This window comes from Talpa europaea, assembly GCF_964194135.1.
Source record: "Talpa europaea genome assembly, chromosome: X".
Lineage (NCBI taxonomy): Eukaryota > Metazoa > Chordata > Mammalia > Eulipotyphla > Talpidae > Talpa > Talpa europaea.
In genome coordinates this window covers 95,001,564-95,023,755 of record NC_140081.1, presented here as the reverse complement: position 1 = coordinate 95,023,755, position 22,192 = coordinate 95,001,564, and the positions used below count along the sequence as shown (strand labels likewise).

The window sequence follows — 22,192 nt, the reverse complement described above, 5'->3', positions numbered from 1 at the left end:
GTCCCAAGCAGCCCTCCTTGTCCAGCCTCCCACACCTCTCCAGGTCTGCTCGGTGGGCCTCAGGGGGCAGGCTCGACACCAGCCCCAATCCGTGCTTCCAGCCTCAGCTGGAACAGCCCCTCAGAGGGGCTCCCCTGAGGCCCAGGTGCCCCTCCAGGACCTTACCCAAGCACCCAAGGTGGGCCCCAGTGACTGGGCTTCTCTCCCTCTACCACTGGCCCCAGGGGTGTTCCTGGATCAGGGCCGGGCACCCTCTTCCTACCAGCTTCTTCCTACTCACCGTTGGGGGCACCAGCTAGGCTGGGTGGGGGCTGTAAGGGGGCAGGCCCAAGGGGTGGGGGAGGTTGGAGAGCCGTGGGTTCTTTGAGGCTCTGCTCCAGTTTGGCCAGGGCCCTCCTGGACCGCACCCCACCCACGAGCCAGAACAGGAGCAGCGGGCACTGCATGGCCAAGGCCAGCGGAGGGCATGGATAACTGGGAGCGGCAGGAGAGGAAGGAGCAGTGGCTGTGGCAGGTGGGACTCGGGGGCAGGGGAGGGTGGCACAGGCCAGACCCACTCCCCCAGCTCCTGGCCCAGGTTGCACAGGTCTGGGCTGCCCCCATCCCTCCCCCTGGAAGGCCCCCACCCCGCCAAACAAATGTCTGACCAGGCTGTGCTCCCAACTCCCCCCAAGGTGCCCTGCTGCCACCTGAGGAAAAAGACTCATTTTTCTTGCTCCTTTTCTGTAAGACCTGCCTTCATTCCCCACTGGCCTGTGCCCAGCGGCCCCATGAATGGGGCTTCTGTTTGCACACACAGTAGGCCTGTGACGCTCACCACAGGGCAGGCCGCCCACCTAGGGCTGCCAGCTCCTACCTCCACGGCCGGGAAAGGAGAGGGTCAGGCCTCACCCGCACCAGGCCCAGGACCTCCTGGCCGCTCAGGAGAGGGGGAGGTACCGGGCACCCAGGCCGCAGTGTTCTGGCCCATCTGGAATTTGCGCAGCCTGCAGGCTGCCGCTGGTGCCAATGCTGGGGTCTCCCAATTCCAGGGCAAGCAGGGAGGGCGGGTGGGCAGAGGATACAGGCCCGAGCTCCAGGGTCTTCTCGGAGGCTGCGGGCTTACCTCGGGCAGCGCCCTTGCCTCCAGGCCTCTGCCGCCACCTCCCCTGTAAAGTGGGGGCGAGTGTGCACGTCTTGCGCCCTCCCCTCCGGAGTGTGCGCACCGGGGCTGGCGGGCTCTTCAGCCTGAACAAGGCCGTCGCACAGCTCCCTCGGGCTTCTCATCGAAGAGTCCCCTGTCCCGGGGGGACCACTGTCATCAGGCACCCCCGAGATGTCCCTGTGCCTCCCACACGCCCCCTTAGTCAGAGGGGTGCCCATGGGTCCGGACAGTGAGGAGAAAGGGGGCCGGCCCCGGGGAAGAGCCTGCTGCGTGGAGCAAGAGGCAGAGAAAGGGCGTCGGAGTCCGGCCAGGCCTCAGCGGGCCCCGGCTTCGGGCCCTGCTGTGGGGGCTGTGGCGCTGAGGGCGGGCAGGCGCCGGGTGGGGGGCTGGCAAAGAGGACCTATCTCGCCCCACGGCTCTTCGGGGCCAGACTTGAGGAAGCTTTTCCTACCGCTCTGTCCAGCGTTGACTTATGTTTGGAAGCGATCTTAAAAAATGAGTTAATTGTGGGCAAGGTTTGAGTGGAGGGAGAGGGGGAAGCAGGGGAGGGGGGCGGAGGGGGGCCCAAAAGGGGAGGGCCAGTCAGGAGCTTCCCGTTGCCTTCTGGGGGCTCGAGGTCTCTGCCCAGAGCCACGAGGAGTGTGTGAACCCGGGAGACAGAGGGTGGGGTCTTAGGGTCCTACAAGAGCCTCTTCATTTGACCTCTCTGTGTTTGCCCACTTGGGTCTGGGGAGCAGGCCGAGCCCCAGAGGCCAGAGGCACTGCGTGCAGGGTGTGGTGGCACCCGGAGCCCCTTCCCGCTAGTGGTGCTGTATAAGCCGCAGCACCCCCATGTCCCTTGCGGGACCCCAGCCTCCACGCTTGGGGCCTTGGTGTGCACAGAGGGCAGGCGCCGTCTGGGAGCCGGGAGGCGAGGACGAGGCCATCACGAGCCCGGGTGACACGGCTGGGCTGCCCCGGGCTGTTGGGGCGGAGGCGGCTCTTAGCTCAGAGGCTCTGGTGTGACGTGGACACCAAGTGAGGCTTGCCCAGGGATCCTGGGAGTCCGAGCACCCCCCAACAGAGAGGCGGTGGGGCTCCCCCAAGTCAGACTGCCTCCTGCCACCCTGGCCAGCCATCACCAGAAGAGGGGTAGGACCTGTGGGAGGCGGACCCTGCAGTCAGACCCTGGTGTGAGCCCCGGCTGGGCTCGGCCCTCCCCCCAGCGGGGGATGGATTCTGGAATCCTGGCCCCCAACCCATTTCCCCTGTACGCGCTGCTCCCCAGGCGCTGACTAAACATCCTGCCATCTGGTCCCCATTAGCGGTGCTGGGGGTGGGGGCAGCCTGCTCCCAGGTTTTTCTGGTCCAGCCGGCCAGAGGAGGGGGGGACCCTTGCTCCTACCCACCTAGGCAGGAAGGGGCGAGGCTGGGGGCACTCTCGTCTCCCCGCTCCCACAGAATCCTGTCCTCACTGGCCTCTTCTTGCTGGGGCCCCACAGCTACCTACTCTGTCCAGTCTCAGGGCTTCCAGCCACTGTGGGGCCCTTGAAGGAACCCCCACGAGCTGAGCGAGCTTGAGGGGTCTCAGCAGAATCAGAGGTGCCCTTCTACGCCAGCCCCCCCCCCCGCCCCCATGTGCAGCTCACTGGTGGACTTGGGCTGAGGCAGGCAGGGCCCCAGGCCAACACTAACCCTCAGCCCTGTGACTGCAGGGCCAGAGGGAGGGGAGTTGGGATTTTCCAGGAACCGGGATGTGGGGAGTGCTGGAAAGAACTTTGGGCTCACAGATCTGCCCTGGACAGCTCAGCCACGTGATGTTGGGGGCAAGCCTCTCTGCTCAGAGCCTTGGCCTACCCATTCAATGTGGAGGGCATGGGCTCCTTAGAAAGTTCTAGACTCTGAGAGTTGGAAGAGGCACAGAGCTGCATTAGATCAAGGTGGCTTGTAGCTGCACAACTCCCGAATTCTAAGGGCAAGAAAGGGACTCGTGCCCTTTGTCCTCCTGCCTTTCCCTCCTACGTGACCCGCTCTGCACAAACGTGTGCACACCCTACCTACCTGCACAGGTCGGGACTTAAACCGGCAGCTGGGAGGATGCCAAAGCAATGCTTTCCTGTCTCCAGACTGCCCAGAGTGGCACAGCTGACAGCACTCCTCCCACTGAAGGCAAATTAAAGAATGGATTGTTTGCTGACCGAATGTTCCTAACCCCCAGTGCAGGCCAGCCACGGGGCTGGGCACTGCGTGAGGGGCAACCGTGAATGACAGGGCCCTCTCCCCTGCACGCATACAGGTGGCCATCCAGAGAGGGGCGCAGGGACCCATCAGAAGGAAAGGGGTTGGCAGTGATGACCGGAGGGAGTCACTCTTGACAGGGGAGAGGGTTAGATGAGGACGGAGAAAGTGACATTCGTGGAGAGATGAGTGAGAAAGAAATAGTTGGGGGGGGGGAAGTCCCTGTCAAGAGTCATCCAAAAAGGAGGGGCAGTCAGTGCAAAGGCCCTGAGGCAGGAAAGGATTTGATCCCATTGGAGAAGGTGCGAAGAAGCTAGTATGTAGAACTTGCTGAGTGAGGCCTGAGACCTGGGGTGGGGCAGCTTGGGAGAGTCTCAGAGGGCGGTGGGTAGACTTTACTTTTGACTTTGAAGGAACAGGGAGCCACTGTGGACTTTTGAGCAGAGGAGTCGCAGGATCTGACTCATTATAAAAAGATTCCTTGGGTTACCAGAGGGAGCACAGACTCGTTGGAGGCGGGAGGGTCCGAGACCAGAGCCCTCAAGGAGGCAGCTGCGCCCCCCCCAGGGGTGGGAGGTGGCGTGGCCACCCAGGGGCAGGCGGCAGGTGGGGAGTGGGTGGACCGTAATGCTGGGGGCGGAGGCCGGCGGGGGCGCGCAGCTCTCTGAGGGGCGCTGTGGAATGGGAAGCCCGAGTGCGCACCAAGGTCTCGACTGCTAGTCCTGCGTGGCCACGGTCTGAGCAGCGTGTGAGCCGCCGCAGGGATCAGGCCCCTTCTTGAGTGTGCCTCGCTGCCCATCTTGCCCAGGGGCGAGGGGAGGGGCACAGAAATTATTGTATGTAAAGAAGGATGCGGGGGTGGGGGTGGGGGGAGCTTTTCCCTCTTAAAGCTTTCAGAAAAGCCAAACTGTCCATGCCCTCCTCCTGGTGCCAGCACTTTCTTCCCCAGAGAAAACCCATCTTGTTTTCATGCCGCCGAAACCTCAGAGGATCTGGTCCCAATTAACCGACTTTTCTCGTAGCTGCTTGTGCGAGCGCTGAATCCATCACCCGCCTCACAGTCGTCCGCCCGGCTTCCGCGGAGCCCGGGGCCCGCAGGCAGGGGGAGCCGGGAAAGGCCGAAGCCTGCGCTGGGGCCGTGGCGCGGGGCAGCGAAGAGCAGGGCCCGGCGGCGTGGGCGGCTGCGCGAGGGCGCCAGCGTGGACGGGACACCGGAGGGATGGAGGCAGCAGGGCCACTTCGCGGCAGAAAGGTCCCCGGTGGCCTGCGGGGGCCTGAACGTGGCCGGAAGGAGGGAGGGGGGCACGGTTGGGGGGCAGGCAATGTGGGTGTCCCGTCCTCTGTCCCCCGGCTCAGAGTCCTTGGGCTCCTGCCAATAACGCCTCCCTGTGGAGGCTGCCTCAGCCCCTCCGGGCGGGCATCGAGGGGCCTCTGGCCGGGGACGCCGCCGCGCAGACACCGCACGAGGAGCGGCTTGACGCGAGCGTCCCCTCCTCCGCGGCCTCCCGAGCGGGCACGTTCATGTTCCAGTCCTGGCGCCCGCGACTGCCGCTCCAGACGCAAGTGACTCACCCTGCCGGCCTTGCCAAGCTGTCTAGACCTGAGCGCCGCCCCGGGAGGGAACCATCCCGCCCGCCATTTCCTCCGCCGCCGCCCGGCGGAGCCCGCGCGCAACCGGCCCCCCTCGCGGAGCCGCGTGCCCGCCCCGCCGCGCCCCCCCCCCCGCCGCGCCCCCCCCCCCCGCCGCGCCCCCCCCCCCGCCCCTGCTGCGTGCGCGCGCCCCAACAGCTGGTTTGAGCTGTGCGGGCGCCTTAGCGGGGATGCCCCGCTGCAAATCAGGGGTGCCGAGACACCAGCAATGGGCGGCCCCAGAGGGCCTGGGGCCGGAGGACGGGAGGACCCCAGGAGCGGCTCTCCCTGCCCTGAGGCTGTCCCCACCTCTGCCCTCCTGTCTGCCAGCCAGACTCCCCCACGCCTTCCTGAACACCTCGGACCCTGAAGCCAGATTCACGTTCAGAGGGGCCGTCCCCACGGCCGTTGCAGACCCCAGGAGTGGGCTGCGTTTCCAAAGGGGCCTGGGCTTGCTAAGGGTGCTTCCAGGAGCAGGGTGGGGAGCGGGGGTCCCTCCCACCCTGGAGGCTCCGCGCGCATTGCTGTGGTCCGTACCCCAGCACGGGGACCAGAAGTGACAAGAAGAGGCCAAGGCCTCGGGACACCTCTCCACCCCGTGCGGGTCCACGCCGGCGTGCACACCACGGCCGGGAAAGAAGACACGCGAGAACGGGCGGTGCTCACACAGCTCCTAGGCTGACAGTGTCCCCGACCCGGCACTGGGGTGGGGGGCCACTGGGCTCCCGGCCCACTCCCCAAAGGCCACAGCAGCGCCTCTGGAGTTGCTCCTCCAGGCTTCCAGAGCCCAGGGGAGGATGCATGGACAGCCCCTTGTGGAAAAGTCAACTTCCAGAAATCCATCGAGCCTCGTTGCCCATGTCAAAGGTTGGGATGCCTGAAGCTTTAAGCTTCGTCCTCGCCTCACTTGCAAGGGCCCCCCACTTCCATGTTCGCCACCCCTCCTCACATCCGCAGGAAGGTGACTTGCTTTGGAGTGGGCTCCTGCTGACACAGACCTATGCACCCCACGGGGTGGGGTGGGGGGTGGGGGTGGGGTGGTGGTGGGGGGGTGGGACCCGCTGCCAAAGTGGCAGCTCAGCAGAGCAGGTAAGAGAGGTCAGCAAGAGGGCTGGCCCAGAGCAGCAGGAGAGAGAGGGGAGGAGGTGGTGGCCACTTACTTTGCCTCACCTGAGGGAGTCTTGACCTCATGGCACTGTGCCGCTCACGCCCTCCCCCATGCCACGCACTGCTGCTTATTTCTCCCAAGGGCCCGACAAGTTTCCCACACCCTCCCTGAATTCTTCCCTCCAAAGAGCGCATGCCCGCCCCACTTGCAGCAGAAGCCAGTCTGCATGGTGTACAGCACGCTGGCTCTCTTCCTTGGGGGAGAGGCAAGCCCTTGACCTTCAGCCTCCTTCCATTGGCCATATCTGTGTGCAGGGGCGGGGGCGGGGAGCTGGCTAAGGGTCCCCTCACAGGGTGCTATGAAGGCAGCTTGGACATGGGGCCGAGCTGTTCTCAGGGCCTTCCTCGTGCCAATGCCTTCACAAGTCCCTCAAGAGCCGCTGCTCCAGGGTGGAGACCAAGGCGTGAAGCCACCTGCTTGGCTGGATGTTTCTGTGCCCACTACACAAAACGTGGTGCCTCCTGTGGCTGGCAGCCTCAGCCTCCATGCCTGCCAGCCCATCCCTGGCACAGTGGGGCAGGGCTGTCAACTGGTCTCATTTTCCGCCCTGTTTTCCAGGCACCAACACAGGGCTGGGGCCTGCTGGGACCCATGGCCGAGTTCCCCCACCACCAAGAGTCGGCTCCTGGGCCTCCGTGGTGGCGCAGACAGTTGAACTCAGCACTGTGAAGCTGTCCACAGCCTCTGCAGTGCGGGTTCCATCCCAGCCAGCCGGGGAGATACCCACATGGCGCAGCAGACCTCTCCTGTCTCGCCACTGCTCCCCTCAGCAGTGTGTTTCAATCAGTCTGCCTGTTCTGTTACCCACTCTGTCTCTGGTGAATCCTCTCACCCTCCTGCACATCTGGCCTGTACTCCAGGTCTTGTATGCATGAATAAATAAATCCTTAAAAAAAAGTCGGCTCCTGCTGCATAGGCCCACAGCACCTAGGGCAGCCCAGGGCCCACCGTCTCTCCACAGCCCCCGCCTCTGTGCATCCCCGCCCCTGAATCCCAGGTAGGCAGGTCTCTCAGCTCCACTTTCGGCCCCTGACTCATCAGAGCTGGGCCTCCCTCACAGAACCTGGGCTCTCTGGGCAGGACTGCCTGTCAGGGAGCTGTCCACTCTTTCCTTGCTGTGGAGACTCACCCCTCCACGTCCCTATTTGCCTCCTTGGCTTGCACACCTTCCTTCCCTTTTTGGGCAGTCATCGAGTGTTTAGACAGTGTGCTCTGGGAGAATCGCTTTCTTGTATTGAACTTGAGTGCACTTTTCCAGAAGTTTCCATCATGTAGCCCCTTTTCCTCCCTCCCAGAGAGTCCCAGCAGCCTCTTTTTCCATCCCAGCCTCCAGCTCTTCCAGGGGAGGATGCCTGAGGGGTGGTGCACACCAGGAGGCGGCAATCTTCAGCAGCCATGGCCTCGAGCGCTGGGCTGGCCTGGTCTGGTCCCTATGCAAGAGGATGGCCCCCCAGCCTGTGGAGATGCTCTTCTCCACGCCTGCCAGTTCCTCCATGCCCCACGCCATGCCACGGACAGAGCTGCTGAGCCTGCTGCGTGTACTGGCTCCACTGGGCTGGGAGGAGAAGGGGAATTTTCTTCCAGAATACACAGGGGCTGGTTTCTTCCTACTCCTCGGGGATAGGGGGAGGGTGGGGAGGCCATGGTTGCTCCTGCCAGATTTCCCAGTCTTAGGAAAGATCCACAGGAAAACCCACAAGAATTTGAATGTCTGAGCTGGGGCTATGATTGAAATGAAATTTCTTAAAAAGAAGGAAAGAAAAACAAAAACAGAAGAAGAGGAGAAGAAAAGATTGGGAAAAAAAATCCTACCCCAGCCCCTGCAGCAGGGGTGGGGGCAGGAGTGGGGGGGGTGTTCTGGGAAGGTCTGTGCACCTCAGTGGGTCCCTGGGGCAGGGCTGGCCCTTCAGCTCAAGTTCTGGGGCTCCCAGTCCTCAGAATGGCCTAGAACTCCAAAGCCTACAGCAGGGACGCAGGCCGTGCCCCAGTCTGGTTGGGTTCCCTTGCAGTTCTGCCTGAGTCCCGCCCGCGCCTCACGCAGGGACGCAGGGAGACCACTGCTGTCACCCAGACGACAGTTACCGCCGCGGTCCTCATGTCTCCTTGCCTGGAGACTTGCTCTGTCTGTCTCTAAGAGACAGCTGGCTCTCGGGCAGGTCGGCTGACTCCGTGGGCACCAGCCACCGGGCAGCTCCTGCCTGCCTTCTCTGGCCAGCAGCTTCTGGGGAAGGGCAGCCGTCACAGAGCGGGGGCTTCAGTGGCTGGCTGAGGACAGGCCGACACGTTTTATTCCAGAGTCATTCGCAGAAGGCCAAAGACAGAGTGGCGGCGGAGGGGAGGAAGCAGTGGGGTGCGCATAATAACGTGCAGGTCGACCCAGTTTTCTGTGGGTGCCAGGCCCTGTGCTAGGTATTTCCTATGAGTAATGACCTCATCCCACCTGTTGCAACCCCAGGAGGGAGGTGCTCTCGTCGTCCCCATTGGGTGACGAAGGCGGCACGCAGAGCTGGGCCCTCTGCCTGAGGCCCGCAGCTGGGGGGAGGAGGCGGATTCGAACTTAGGAAGCTTCCGTGGGATGGCAGCGGCGAGTGCGGGCCACCTGCGGTTAGCCCTGCGCCCAGGCCGCCGCCGGGAACTCGCCGACCGAGGCAGGAGCGCCCTCTCCTGGAGGAGCCCAGCCCCGGCGCGTGCTCGCCCGCCGCGCCCGCCGCGCCCCGCCCCGCCCCGCCCACTCCCTAGCGGCGGTTTCTGGGGAAGCGCCGCAGCGCGCGCGGAGCCGCGGACCAATGAGAAGGCGCGGTGGGGAGGACGCCCGCCCCCGCCGAGGCCCCGCCCTTAGGCCACCCCGGTGTGGGCGGGAAGAGCGCGGACCGGGGCGTGATTGGCAGTCGGACCGGCCAGTTAGCCCGGGTGTGGGCGGGGCGCGGCCGGGCTCTCGAAACATGGCGGGCTTCGGCTTCGCCTGCGGCGCCGGCGGCTCGGAGGACGAGGACGACGACGGCGTGTCCCGGGCGGCCGTGGCGGTGTTCGCGAAGCTGAAGGTGCCCAGCCCGCGAGCCCCCGCGGCGGGAGGGCCGGGCGTGCGGCGGGAGGCGGCGCGCGGCCCGGCGGCAGTGCCGCTGCGCCCTGTCCCGGTCGGGCCTCTGGCCGCCTCCCGCCTCGGCCGGGTCCGCTCCGGGAGCCGCGGACGCGGTCGCAGGGGCCCCGCAGGACGCGCACTCGCCCCCGGGCTGGGGGCGACACGGCGCGGGCACTGGCCTCGGGGAGGCGGGCGGCATCCGTGTCCCGCCGGCGGCTCGGCCTCGCCGCCGCGGTGGCGGCGGGAGCGAGGACACCGGCCCGGGAGGTCCGTCATGGCCCCCGGCCGCCCGCCCCTCCTCCGCTCGCTCGGCCGGGTGGGCCCTCTGGCTCCGCTTACCTGGGGTCCCATCGCCGGGTGCCTAGATGGAATGTGGCGCAGCCCCCTAGTTGCCAACAGGCCAGACTGCCATGGGAGCCCTGAGGCGGCGCGCGCTCCCGACACTGGCCCCGAGATGGGGCGATGGGGCCGAGGACCAGGGGGATTGAACTGGGGCTGGGAAGGCGCCGGAAGGAGCCTTTCCACCCATCCCTGATTTTGAGCCCCCTGTTCTTGCTTAGGGCCTGAACTGTCCGCTCATGGAGGGGCTTCATATCTCAGAACCCAAGACCATTCGGGAACTGCTGTGCAGCCCCTCCAAGTACCGCCTGGAAATCCTGGAGTGGTTGTGCGCCCGGTAGGAAACCCTTGTCTTCTCCAACTCTGCTCCCCTGGGAAGGGGGGGGCTGCACAGTTTTCTCAGTGCTGCCCTGCCAGAGGCCTGCATGTGCCTCCGGGCACGGTCCAGCCTGCAGCTTAGGTACAAGCGGCAGCTCTGGGACAGCTCTTTCAGGGTGAAAGTGCCCCCAGGGCTGCTGAGGTTGGCTTCTGCGCCTTTGCCCATTGTGGGGTTTAACCACTGCTTTGGGAGCTGGCAGGACCCTGAGGACACATCCACTTCTGTCCATTCATTATCAGACTCAGAAGGGGACGGTCAGGCCGCACTGAGAACGGTCCTGACTCACTCCTGAAAAGTGACAAGCACGGCCAAGGCCTTGTGTCCCAGTCCCTTGAGTCAAGGTGTGGCCTGGTGCATGCCTGGCACTGGGCAAGGGCAGTGAAGCCTGCCCAGAGAGCAAGGGGAAGGTCCAGGAAGTCCCGAGGAGTCTCTTGGGAGCAGCCGCCCAGGCCCGAGCGGCTGCCTTAACGCCCAGGGTTGCATCCGGAGAGGTACAGGCTGTGCGCTGACAGCAAGGCCTTGGGCACGCCTGGGGGCCATTCCCGGAATCTCAGGCACAGGTGGGTGGCCTCCGGGAGCTGGGGTTTCAGCAGCCACAGAAGGTCCAGGCCCAAAGCCAGTCCGGCACGCTTTGCAGGGTGAGGACTGTCGCACCAGGCACCCCCTTGGCTGAAAGCTGAGCGAGGCTGGAAGCTGCGACCTGCAGTAGCTTCATCTTTTGCTCACTTAGGCTTTTATGAAAACAGCCTCTGTTGAAGGGTCCGCGCATCAGCATTTTCTCTGCATATGACTCCATGGCCAGAGGCCGGGGGCATTTGGGGGCTGCCATGGCGGGCCCCAGAAATAGAGAATGAAGAGCTGGCTCCTGACCTCGACCAGCCTGGCATCTGGACGACACTCAGGTGCTGCTGCCGGAGCAGCCAAGGTGAACTCGGCACGTGCTGCCAGGTTGGGCGACGAGCAGAGACGCCAGGGGTCCCGGCCAGGCCTCCCACCAACTCCCGCGCGACTAGAGCAGCCGGCTCCTTGCCGCCTCCGAGAGAGCTCCGAGCACGAGGAACGGCACTTTTCCCTCTTGGGCAGGCATTTCATTTTTTATTGTGAAAGTTTTCATTTTGGTATTCAGATGCCCGTTTCTGAGGTAAACTTCCAGAAATGTTTTGTTTTCTCCCACAGTTTATGTAGTTGAAATTCATGTAAAATCATCTCTTTTGCGGCTCTTAGTGCTTGCAGGAGAGTCCACTTTAGAGCGGGTCAGGAGGACTTGGCGGGCCGCTGCAACCCACCCAGGCTTGACTGGTTTTGTTTTTTCTCTGCAGGGTCTGCCCCTCCTGGCAGGAGCAGTGCAGCATGCAGAAGGGGGCCCCGACTGAGGCAAAAATCCAAGGTGGGTGTGTGGAATCAGGTGCTGGATTTGGGCCGCTTCTCGGCCTGGCCACGGCCTCCTTAGCAAGATGGAGTAAATTTCCTGCAGAACCGGAGTTTTCTTCTAGATCTTGCTAGGGTAGAGCCTTCTAGACCCTGGACAGAGGTGCTATGGTCAGAGACAGTGGCTCCGTGTCCACCTCTGGTGTGTGCAGATGACACACGTTCCGGGGGGGTTCGCCGGAAAGCTCGGGTGCAATCCCTTATTTTAGGCCTTCAGAGAGGGCCAGTAACCAGGTTCAGGTCACACAGCCAGAGGCTTTGTGGGGACCTGGCTGTGTCTCCCACCTGTCTGCTGGTCTGCCCCGGTCTTCTGCGCCCAGCCCAGCCACTTGTGGGCCTGCCCACGGGAAAGAGCTTAGCCCTGTCCCGTAGCGCACCCCACGATCCGCAGCGCCCTCTCCCAACTGGCTGCGCATCTGTGATAACACCCGCATTTGTGTGCTCCCGCAGAGATGGCGAACCTCGGCCATGAGCTGCTGCTGTGCGGGCCGGATGACCAGGACCTCCTAAGGGTATGAGAGGTCCTGGGGGGGTGGCCGGGGTGCGCTGGGAGGGACAGCTTTCCATAGACCTGGGCACCGGCATCCCCACCCCCTGCTTCTCAGCCCCCCGGGGCAGGAGCCCCTGGGTTCCCTTGGCAGACCCAGCTGTGCTTCCGGCTCTGGAGGAGGTGAGGAAGTCCTGTCTCAGCCTCATTTCACAGGAGAGGTGATCACTCATTCGAGGTCCCTGGCCCCAGAACCAGGCCTGGCCCTTGGCGCAGCCTGCCCACAGCTTTCCACACAGAGATGACTCTAGGCCACTGCACCCCTGTCAGACCCTGCCCCTGCCCTGGACATTAGGTTTTCAATCTGGAGACGATCGTTTCTGCATTTTGGAGTCACACCGCTGTGAGTGTCCCTACACACGTGTTTGACAGAAGAGCTGGGAGAGGACTTGCGGGCTTATGTCAGGACTGTTAACTTTTCTACAGTGGTTGCATCCTCTCACCTCCCCACAGCAAAGCAAGGGCCCGACTTCTCCGCGCCCGCCCCAGACTTGCTGTTGTGTGTCTTTCATTCCAACCGCGCACGTGCGGGCATGGGCCGTCCCAGTTCCTGCTGAAGCTGAGGCCCGCGCTTGCTGGCCCGCTCTGGATCTTTACAGAAACGCCTCCGCTCAATGCTCCAGCCCACCTCTTAGTTGGATTATTTGTCTTTTTATTGTCGAGTCGTAAGAATTCTTTATGTCTGCTCGATACCAGTCACATAGGATTTGATTTACACCTTTCTTTCATTCTGTGGATTATCTTTTTCACTTTTATTTGTCAAATGACCCCTTATTGAAGTATTTTCTTTTGTGGCTTGTGTCTGGTTGGGCTCTCCACCACACCGCCGCTGCTGCTGTCATCCATGACGTCGTAAGCGTGGCAGCCATCAACATTACAGCCCCCAGCCTGAGCAGGCGCCAGGATCTCTTTAACCGTTCCAGAGAGTTCTCAAGCTAAAGATGGTACTGCGTCTTTTGGGCAGCATCAAGCCATCTCATCAAAAGTGATCTTTGTGCTTATGCTTTTCTGTTTCTTCCTGTCTCTTGGCACTTCCTTGCGGGACTGGATGAGGCTGAGGCAGACGGTGCCCCCTCAGGTACTGCCTCAGTCTGGGCCCGTCTGTCTTAATGGTCAGTTTCACTATCTTCCTCAGACCCTTCGAACCACCCATTGCCTTGCCGATGTCCTCACCAGCTATTTTGGGAGACAGACCCAGGGGCCAGTCTTGGGGGCCAGGGAAGACAGGGCTGCCTGGGTCTTGTTCCCACCAGTGCCCCTTAGTGTACGACTTTGGCCTCTTTGGAGTGGCGCCCCGGTGGCTGGGTTGAGACAGCCAGTGTCAGATGAACCCAGACTCAGGAGGCCCTAGGAAAGTTGCACCTTGGTCACCTCTGAGCTGAAGCCAACCCTCGTGATGCATTATTTGGAGTGCAAAAGTTCTTAGTTTTGGTGAAGTCCAATTTATTTGTCTTTTCTTTTCTTGCTTATGCTTTTGGTGTCATAGCTATGATGCCATTGCCAAGTCCAAAGTCACAAAGATTGGTATCTGTTTTCTTCTAATAGTTTTAGCTCTTATATTTTGATCTTTGATCCTTTTTGTGTTAGCTTTTGTACGTGGTACAAGGTAAGGGTCCGATACACGTAGTTGTCCGCTCGTCCTGGCACCATTTACTGAAAAGACCACCCTTTCCTCATTGAATTGTCTTGGCACACTTGTTAAAAATCGATTGATTGTGCATGTAAGTATTTATTTGTGGATCCTCCATTCTGTTCCAGCAGTCTCTCTGTCTCAGTCACTCTAGCTTTGCTCTAAGTTAGGCCACGTGAATCTCCCAACTGTATTCTTTTTGAAGATTGTTTTGGCTATTAGAGGTCTCTTAAATTTCCACATGGACTTTAGAATTGGGACAAAAAAAGCCAGCCAGGACTTCAATGGAGATGGCAAAGAGTCTCCAGGCCACTGTGGGGTTGTTGCCGGCGACTGTATCGAGTCTTCTGACCTATGAATGGGAACTCTTTCCATTTATTTAGGTTTTTCCACAAAGATGTTTTGCAGGCTTCAGTACAAGTGTTACACTTGCTAAATTTATTCCTAGGTATTTTATTGTTTGTGTTGCTACTGTAGATGGAATTGTTTCCCTCATTTCTCTTTAGTGTTTGTTGTTCATTCCTAGCGTGCACGCTCATATCCTGCCCTTGCTAACCTTGTTTACTAGTCTGTTCTTTTAGTGGATTTCTGTAAGCTTTTCTGTATACGAGATCGCGTCATCTGTAAATAGAGCTGGTTTTACACCTGCCTTTCACATTTGGATGCTTTTTCTAGCCTGGCTCCTCACTAGCACCTCCAGTCTGAGGTTGAACAGCAGCAGCAGAGTGGGCTTCTCTCTTCGGCAGTGGGGCAGGCAAGCGCCTGGTCTTTACCAAGGAGCGAGGTGTCATAGAGGCTCCTGATCACGCTGCGGAAATTCCTTCTGTTCCCAGACTGTGTAGTGTCTTTATCTCGAAGGAGAGTTCCGGCGCCTCTCCTGCAACCGTTGAGGTGATTGTGTAGTTTAGCCCTTGTTCTTTTCTTCCTTCGTGAGAATTCAAGTTCCCGTCTGCTGTCGTTTCACCTGACCTGACTTTGCCAGGTCTCCACGGCGGTCTGCAAGGTTTGGTTCTCTTAGCTTTCATTCATCTGAGTAGGTGTGCTTCTTCCTTCTTGAGAAGGTGCTGCACTAGGTGCAGAATGGTGAGTTGGAGACCCCTTCTTCTGGCCTCCACAGGTCCCCGTGGGAAATCTGCAGTCATGTGAGTCATTGTCTTCCCATGGGTCACCAAGAACGTTTCTCCCCTATTTATGTTTCTTTGTCATCAGTGTTCAACAATTTGGTTGCAGGTGTTTGTGGGAAGATTTCTGTGGGCTGGTCCTGTGTGGATTTGCTTGGCTTGTGGAGTCTATCACTTTGTATCTTTTGCAAAATTTGCAAAGCTTTCTGCCATTGTGCCTTTGGATTATTTTTTCTGCACCACATGCTTTTCTCCTCCTGGGCCCCCACAGTACACAATTCAGACCCTCTGTCATCAAATCACAGCTCCCCCAGACTTCTACTTTTTTTAAACACTTTTGTCTCCCTCTGTTGCTCATTGCATAGTTTCTGTTCATCTGTTTTCCAGGTCACTGACTCCCCTGTCATTGTGCCGCTGAGTCCATCCACTGCGTTTCTTCTTGTTTTTCTGTCCCAAAGTTTCCTTGTGGTTTAACAACATTTTCTGTTCTCTGCTGCTGCTTTCTATTTTAACTTTGGTTTCAAGAGTGTTCGCGATGGCGTAGTCACCGTTGTTCTAACGACTGCTTTCAACCTGTCAGGTAATCCCAGCGCCTGCGCCAGCGTGTCCATGGGGCCTCTGCCTGGTGTCTTTGCCTGCATGTGCAGACCCTTGTCTCTTCACGGGCCGTCCTGTGGGGCTGCTCCCCGGCCACTGTGATGCAGCTTTGTCCTGGCTCCTGGGAAGATGTCCGTCACTTGCGGGGGGCTGTGGTTCAGCACCCTCCCGGGTGGGTTCACACCTTCCACCCACACTTGGGCCTGCGGTCTGGGGTCAGCTCCGCCGTCTCCGCGCCCTTGTGCTGCTGCTCGGCCCTCCTGCCTGTGCCGCCCCGCCCCCCGCCGCACCCCCCCAGGGCCCAGCCTGGGCGTCTCTGCCGGCCTAGTCATCAGTCTTGGGTCTGCTTAGCGCTGTCAGGTCCTCCCCATGTGGGCTGGGAGTGAGCCTGGTGCTCCCGCACACATGGATGGGGGCCCTTCTTCCATGGTGCCCACTGGGGTCAGGGCAGGGGCGCCTGTCCGGCTTGGCCACGGACAAATGTGGACTTTGTGTCCAGGGCCGGGCCTGCCCCCAGAAGCAGCTACACTTCTTGGACCAGTTGCTGGATGCAGTCCGCAGCCTGGGCGCGGGATGTACCGGGGGCTGCAGGTAAAGGCTTAGGGTGGGCTCCGCATGGAGTGCCCGGGGCTGGGGGCCCAGTGCACCTCTGGCTGGGGTTTTACACCACACGCTGGTGGCAGCAGCTGCATGCTGATCAGGAGCTGTTAGGTTCTCATTCGGGTGCGGCCCACCGGGCTGGAATGGGAGAGTGGGGGAGACTGGCAGCGGTGGGGGGCCATCACCATGCCTCTGCCTGCTCCCCGTTGGCTGCCCGGCTCCTGGGCTTCCCTGTGTGACCTCAGCCCTGGGTTGCCTGTGCAGCGCCAGGGAGCACTTTGAGGATACCCGGGAGAAGAACGAGGCATTGCTGGGGGAGCTCTTCTCCTGTTCCTACTTGCAGTCGCTCCTGAGCCCCGAGTGTGACCCGTGGCCTCTGGACATGCGGCCCCTCCTCGAGCAGCGTAGTGAAGAGTGGAGGAGGTGCGTACTCTGGGTTGCTTGGCTCCGTGGCCTGGGACAGCCCTTGCTGTTGTGGCTCGCGGGGTGCCCTGTGGCCGGGGGCCACCTAGAGCTGGGGGTGTACCCCTTCTCTCCCTGCAGGGCGAGCCCCTCTGTTGAATCAGAGGAGGAGAAAGTGGTGGAGCTGACCAAGCAGCTGCAGGAGAGCACCACCAGGCTACAGGCGCTCAGGGCAGAGGTGAGGGGCGCTGGGGTGGGGGTGGGGCGTCCGGCTGGAGAGGCCCTGCTTTGTGCTCTTACATCGAGTGAGTGAGGGCGGGTGATATGGCCTCTCCCAGCCTCGGGTGTCCCATTTGTATTGTGAGCAATGCAGTGGGGTGTTGGGGCCCGAGGGAGGCAGCGCATGGGTAGATCCGTGGTGGTGGGCACCCCGCCCTGGCCATGGGGTGGGGGTTGTCTGCCTGAAGGACATTAAGGATGGACCTCAGGTGGGCTGCAGCCAGACCCAGTGCTGTGCTTGCCTGTGGGCTCCCAGCAGCTATGGGCTGGGCTTCCTAATTCTCTGGAGGGCGAGAGCGAGCCCCCGGTGGCGGGGGCGGTAGGGCTAAGTAAGGCCCAGCTGCTCTGTTCAGCTCCTGTGATTCTTCTGCCTTTCTGTCTCCCAGTTGGCAACTGGAGCCTCGGGGTGGCCCGCAGATGCCGCCCCGGATGTGGGGAAGGACTGGTGCCACAGGGACTGGCTGAGCAGCCTCGCGGGACCTTTTGTCTCTGGTTCTGCAGTGCTTCACGCCCCATCAGCGGGGGACAGCCACGAATGGGGCTGACACCAGCACCCTGGACCAGCAGCTGCGCCTGGTCACCTCAGACTTCCACCAGCTGGTGGTAGCTTTCCTGCAAGTGTGCGAGGACGAGCTGGGCGACTGTTGCCAGCGCCCGGGCGCCTTTCTGCACCCGTGTGGCCCCGTCGTGCAGGCTGTCCACCAGACTCTGGCTTCGTGCAGCCAGGTGAGCCACCCCCTGCCCCCTCCGGCTCCACCATCAGTGTGAGGGACTCGAGGGCTGGCACCAGTACCCGGGAGGGGCTGGGCCGCAGGCTCTGGGCCTTGGCTTCTTGGGTGGCTGGGGGTCCGTGTTTGTGCTGCTACAAAGAAGGGTGGGGGCTGGAACCCTAACCCATGGACACGTCTGGAGGGTTAACTGAGCCGAGGCCCGAGAGGCATGTGCCCTGCTCTGCCATCTGGGTTGACTGCCCGAGACCCTGTCTCTCTCCTCGGCTGCTATCCCCGTGTTGGCCTCACTGTCCTGATCGCTCAGCGTGTCACAGCCTGTTCCTTTTTGTGTGGGCGCCCACGGCCCTGACCTAGTCGGACAGACAGGAGCGGGGTCTCCGGCATGAGCTGACTGCCGCAGCATGGACCCGTTCTTCCCTGCCCCAGACCCGCAGGCTACACGCTGGGTCCGCCGTGACTCACAGCAGTTACCAGGCCGGAACTCTGACATCGACGTGGGGCTTCCCAGCCTACCCAGCCCACCCAGCCCGCGAGTAGGCTACGCCGGGCGGTCCCTCCAGCAGGGAGTCGGGCGCAATCTTCTCCCCTCAGGACCGCCCCCTTGGCGACACATTTTCCCACCGTGCCCTGTGCTCAGGAGAGGCAGAGGCTTGGTGCACCCACTGGGCCAGGAGGGGGATGAGCTTGCTCACAGCCAGCTGCCCTGGGGCTGCAGGGCCCGGGGAGCAGTGTACATTAGGGGTGCACCGGGTGGGAAGCAGGAGATGCCGCCTGTCGGTCTGACCTCCAGCACTGACTCCCGCGTGTCCCCCAGCTGTTGAGAGTGGTCGTGGCGGTCACTGACACGTCGGCCGAAGCCGTGGCGATGGCGAAGCAGCAGCAGGACGAGCCAATCTGCTGGGGTGGCAGCAGCTCCGTGATGAGTCTTGGTACGTGCCTGTCAGGGACGAGGGTCCGGGCCGGGTGCGCCCTCCTCATGTGCGGGCTCCTTCACACAAAGGCATTTGGGGAGCCTTTGCAGACTGACCCTTCCTCTTTTTGCGATGCTTGAGGGCCCACCTACCTTGGAGCCCTGCCCGGACAGGCCGTGCCACGAGTGCCTTCAGCAGCCGTGGGGACGGGGTCGTGCTCCCGAGCTGGCGCCGGGGCGGGCGCCGTTTCCGCCTCTATCCCGCAATGCTTTTTCCTGTCATCGCTTTTTCTGTCTTCGTCTAAGTGTCTCAGTAAGTCGTGTGCATTTGACAGTAGGTTCTTTCCTTGAACTGCTTGGGAGCGTGACACTTGGCTGGCTTGGATCAGGCAGCCGCGCCGTTCCCGTCCCTTGTTACTCAGCCCAGGGGCGCCTCCGGCCATCACGGTCACTGTCCAGAGCGCTACGGCGAGGGGTAGGCGGCGCTGGGCGGGTGGGGAGTGGCGGGGTGAGTGGCAGGGGTGTCCGAGGGGGCTCACGTGACCGCCGGTGAGCTCTGGGGGGCAGCGCCAGACGCGGCGCTGGGCGGCGTGTTCGCGGACCCCTTGGATCGTCCTGCGGGCTCTGTTCTGCCACTCGCTGTTGGGCAGCACAAAAGTACATCTGAGCTTTTCGTTCAATGTAATTTTCTAAAGACATTCATCGCAGCCTCGCTTCCTCCCATGCCTGCGCCAGCGCAGCCCGCGGTCCCTGTCTCAGGTCCTGGGGCCTCGTGCCCGCAGCCGCACCGCCGCTTTGGCTGAGCAGCAGCCGCGGCGGCCCGTGACCCAGCCCCATCGGAGCAGGTGGCGCCGGGCCGGGCCCTGCCAAGCACCTGCGCCGCACGTGGTTTCTCCCGGCGCCTGCCGCTGCACGCGGCATGTCTGGGGTTGGGCTTCCTGTGGGTGACACGACATGAACCGCCTCGTACCCCGTGTGCCTGTCGTTGGTCTGGCAGGGGTGTGACAGCGCTTCGTTGCGCCCTTTGCGCTTCGCCAAGTAAGGTGGTGCCTCTCTGTGACTGCAGCGCGCACGGAGGCTTCCTGTTTTGAGGAAGTGCCTGTCTGCCTCTGACTCATCTGTTGGGTTGTTTGTGCTTTTCCGGGTGACTTGCAGCCCCGCTGGTATTCTGGATCCCAGCCCCCGGCTGCTGGTGCGCAGCTCATGTCTGTCCCACCGCGTGGCTTACTTCCCACGCCTTTCCGGGGTCTTTCGATGGACAGCAGCTCGCAAGTGGTCCGTTTACCCATCATCTCTTTATGGCTAGCGCGTTGGCATTTTATCAAAGAACGCATACCTGTCCTGCTGTCACAAGGATACCGGCCTGTGTCCTCCAGAAACCGTATGGGTTACTTTGACGTTTAGAGTTGATTTGGGGGAGAGGGGCAGGGAGGGGTCCAGTTTCATTTCGTTCTGTTTGCATACACAGCCGTCCCAGCGGCACTCACGGGACCCTCCCTTCCCCGTCCATCAGCGCCCTGGTAGTGGTTACGCAGCCACGTGTGCGTGCGTTTCTGCCGTCTCTCGGCTGTTCGATGCCCCTGTTCTACCCCCACGCCGCTGCTGCGTTTCAGCAGGCTGGAAAGCAGTAAAACCCACCTGAACAACAGGGCAGAGTGCTTCTGCCACTTTGTCTTTCCCCTCACAGCAGCTCTCTGAGGTGTGAGCCACGCAGCATAAAACCACACTCGTGAGCGTGCACTTCACTGGGGCTTAGTGTATTCACAGTTGTGTGACTCTCACCCCCGAGTCTGGCGCTTGCATGTGTCTCCCCCACGAGGAACCCTGGAGCGCCCCTCCCTGGCCCTCCGGCGGTGTGCACACGCCTGCCGTGGACATTCCCCGTGGGCGGACCCACCGCCTGGCCGTGGGCGTCGGCTGTGCTCAGCGCGGGGCTCCGCAGCGTAGGCCAGCCCGTCTCCCCCCCGTGGCCCCAGTGTGCAAACAGACTCGTCCCGGGCTCGCTGCTGCCACTTGGCAGCTGTGAGTGTGTGTGTACAAGTCTGCGTGTAAACACGGGCCTTTCGCTCCCTCGGCTGTGAGGTGAGTGGAATGGTCGGGCTGTGTGCGCGCTGTCTGTGTAACTGGCTCTCATCCCCTCTCCCAGCTCTGCCTTCTTACCCCACTCACATCTGACACACTGACGACAGGTGCCTGCGCCTGGGCCTGCAGTGCGGCCCGCGCCGGCCAGGCTCAGCCAAGAATGGGACGAGGGTGAGCCAGCGAAGCAGGATCGGGGTGGGCTGGAGGAGTGTGGAGGGAGGCGCGCCTGAGGAGAAATGAGCCCAATGGGAGCATCACCGTCCAGTGGGGAGGGGTGCTCCCGGGCCCACTCGCCACCCCGAGATTCCCAGGCTTCACCGTCACCTTGGGGACGGGCAGGGCCTATCTTCTGTGTTACTGAGCGAAACACAGTCGGGAGGAGACCTGAAGGAAGCGCCCTCATCCCCACGGTGGGGCGGGAGGGAGCCCAGTGGTTGCCCGGCGGCCACTGTAGAACTTGCTGTCCGCCTCGCCCCCGGCCAGGCAGCTGCTCCCGAGGCGCGTGCAGGGTAGGCTGGGTAGCCGAGGCCGGGGCAGCAGGTTGCTGCTGGGGGCACATGTTCTTGCTCCCATCAAAATTGAGCTCGAACATGAAATAACTTGAACTCACCTGGCAAGTGGGCCCTGGCCTGGGGTTGGCCCACACTCCAGGGCTCTGCTCACCGTCTGGGGCACTGGGAGCCCAGCCCCTGCTGCCGCCCTGGGGTGCTGCTCTCACCTGGCCCTCTGTGTTTTTCTCTTCTCTGCAGCCACCAAGATGGACGAGCTGGCCCAGAGGCATAAGGTCTTCCCTGGCGGACCGCACACAGGCGCCGGCTAGCCTGGCAGCAGAGAAGCAGCCCTGAGCGGCAGGGCCCCTGCGTGGGTCCCACACAGCTCTGGGGCGGGGGGGTGGGAGCTGGTGAGAAAGAAACCTCAGCTTCTAAGAACTGGCCTCCCGCCTGCTCTCTGCCCCTGCTCTTCTGTGCGACCGCGTGAGCGCCGCCTTCCCTCTACTTCCGGCCTGGCTGGAGGGGCCGCTCGCAGCCTTCCCTTCTTCCCGCCCCGGGGGTGCTGAGTCCAGGACTGAGTCTGGGGAACGGGAGGCCCAGCTGTGTCCTCCTACCCCGTTGACCACCCCCGCCCCCCCGCCCCCCCGCCCCGGCTCTGTACCTGCCACTGCCCAGCCCAGGTATGACAGCTCCCTGTGCCACCTGCCCCACTGCCTTCTCCCCCAGGTTGCCTGGCAGCCCTTTCGACAATCCAGTGGGTGGGCTCCGTGTCTCCTTCCACCCCAGGGCACCAGGGCCTCTCGGGAACCCAGTCTGGCCTAGCAGTTCATCTGTCGCAGCCGCCACCCTCCCGCCCTGCTGCCTGCCTCGGCTGGGCCGGGGTGGGGAGGGGACTTCCCTCTGAACTGAGAGCTCCCCCCCAGTCTTCTGCTGACCTCTTACTCCTGCTTGGCCCTGCGTTGCTCCTGTGGGGGCTGGGGACAAGGAGGCCCCCTTCCCCCCGGGCAGCCAGATCCTTAGGCCTGGCCCGGGCTCCTGCCCAGGGTGCTGCTGGGTGGGGTGGGCAGACAGACCAGCTCTTGCTCGCCACCCTTCTGCTGCACCAACGGCCTCATGGGCCAAGGGGTTCAGGAGGGCCAGAGGCAGGCACCCTGCTTGCCTCCCTGGGCCCCAGCATGAGGCCAGCCCTGCAGGCGCCCGCTGCGGAGTGGGACGCAACCCCATCCTGGGCCACGGAGGCCTTCTAACTTCCCTTCCATCTGGACCAAGCCCATCACCTTGATCCCTGGGTGGGACTGGGGCAGTCCAGGGTCTGGGGCTGTGTGCGCCACTGGGGTGGCCTCCTGCCCCTTTCACTTGGCCGGGCCTTGAAAGGGGAGGCCTCTTGCCTCCCTGCCTGCCGGCCTCTCCCGCAGTCGC

At 62.3% G+C, this 22,192-nt stretch overlaps 1 protein-coding gene across 1 annotated transcript; it reads left to right on the top strand.

The window, feature by feature from the left end:
• Positions 1 to 9,100: 9,100 nt before the first annotated feature.
• HAUS7 (HAUS augmin like complex subunit 7) lies at positions 9,101 to 21,108 on the top strand (the record flags this gene model as incomplete). Its single annotated transcript, XM_084259058.1, has 10 exons — positions 9,101 to 9,199; positions 9,798 to 9,913; positions 11,275 to 11,342; positions 11,834 to 11,895; positions 15,778 to 15,869; positions 16,143 to 16,301; positions 16,422 to 16,518; positions 17,061 to 17,285; positions 18,105 to 18,219; positions 21,032 to 21,108. The coding sequence occupies 10 exons, from the start codon at positions 9,101 to 9,103 to the stop codon at positions 21,100 to 21,102; spliced, it is 1,104 nt and encodes a 367-aa protein (XP_084115184.1). The 3' UTR covers positions 21,103 to 21,108.
• Between the last annotated feature and the right edge of the window lie 1,084 nt (positions 21,109 to 22,192).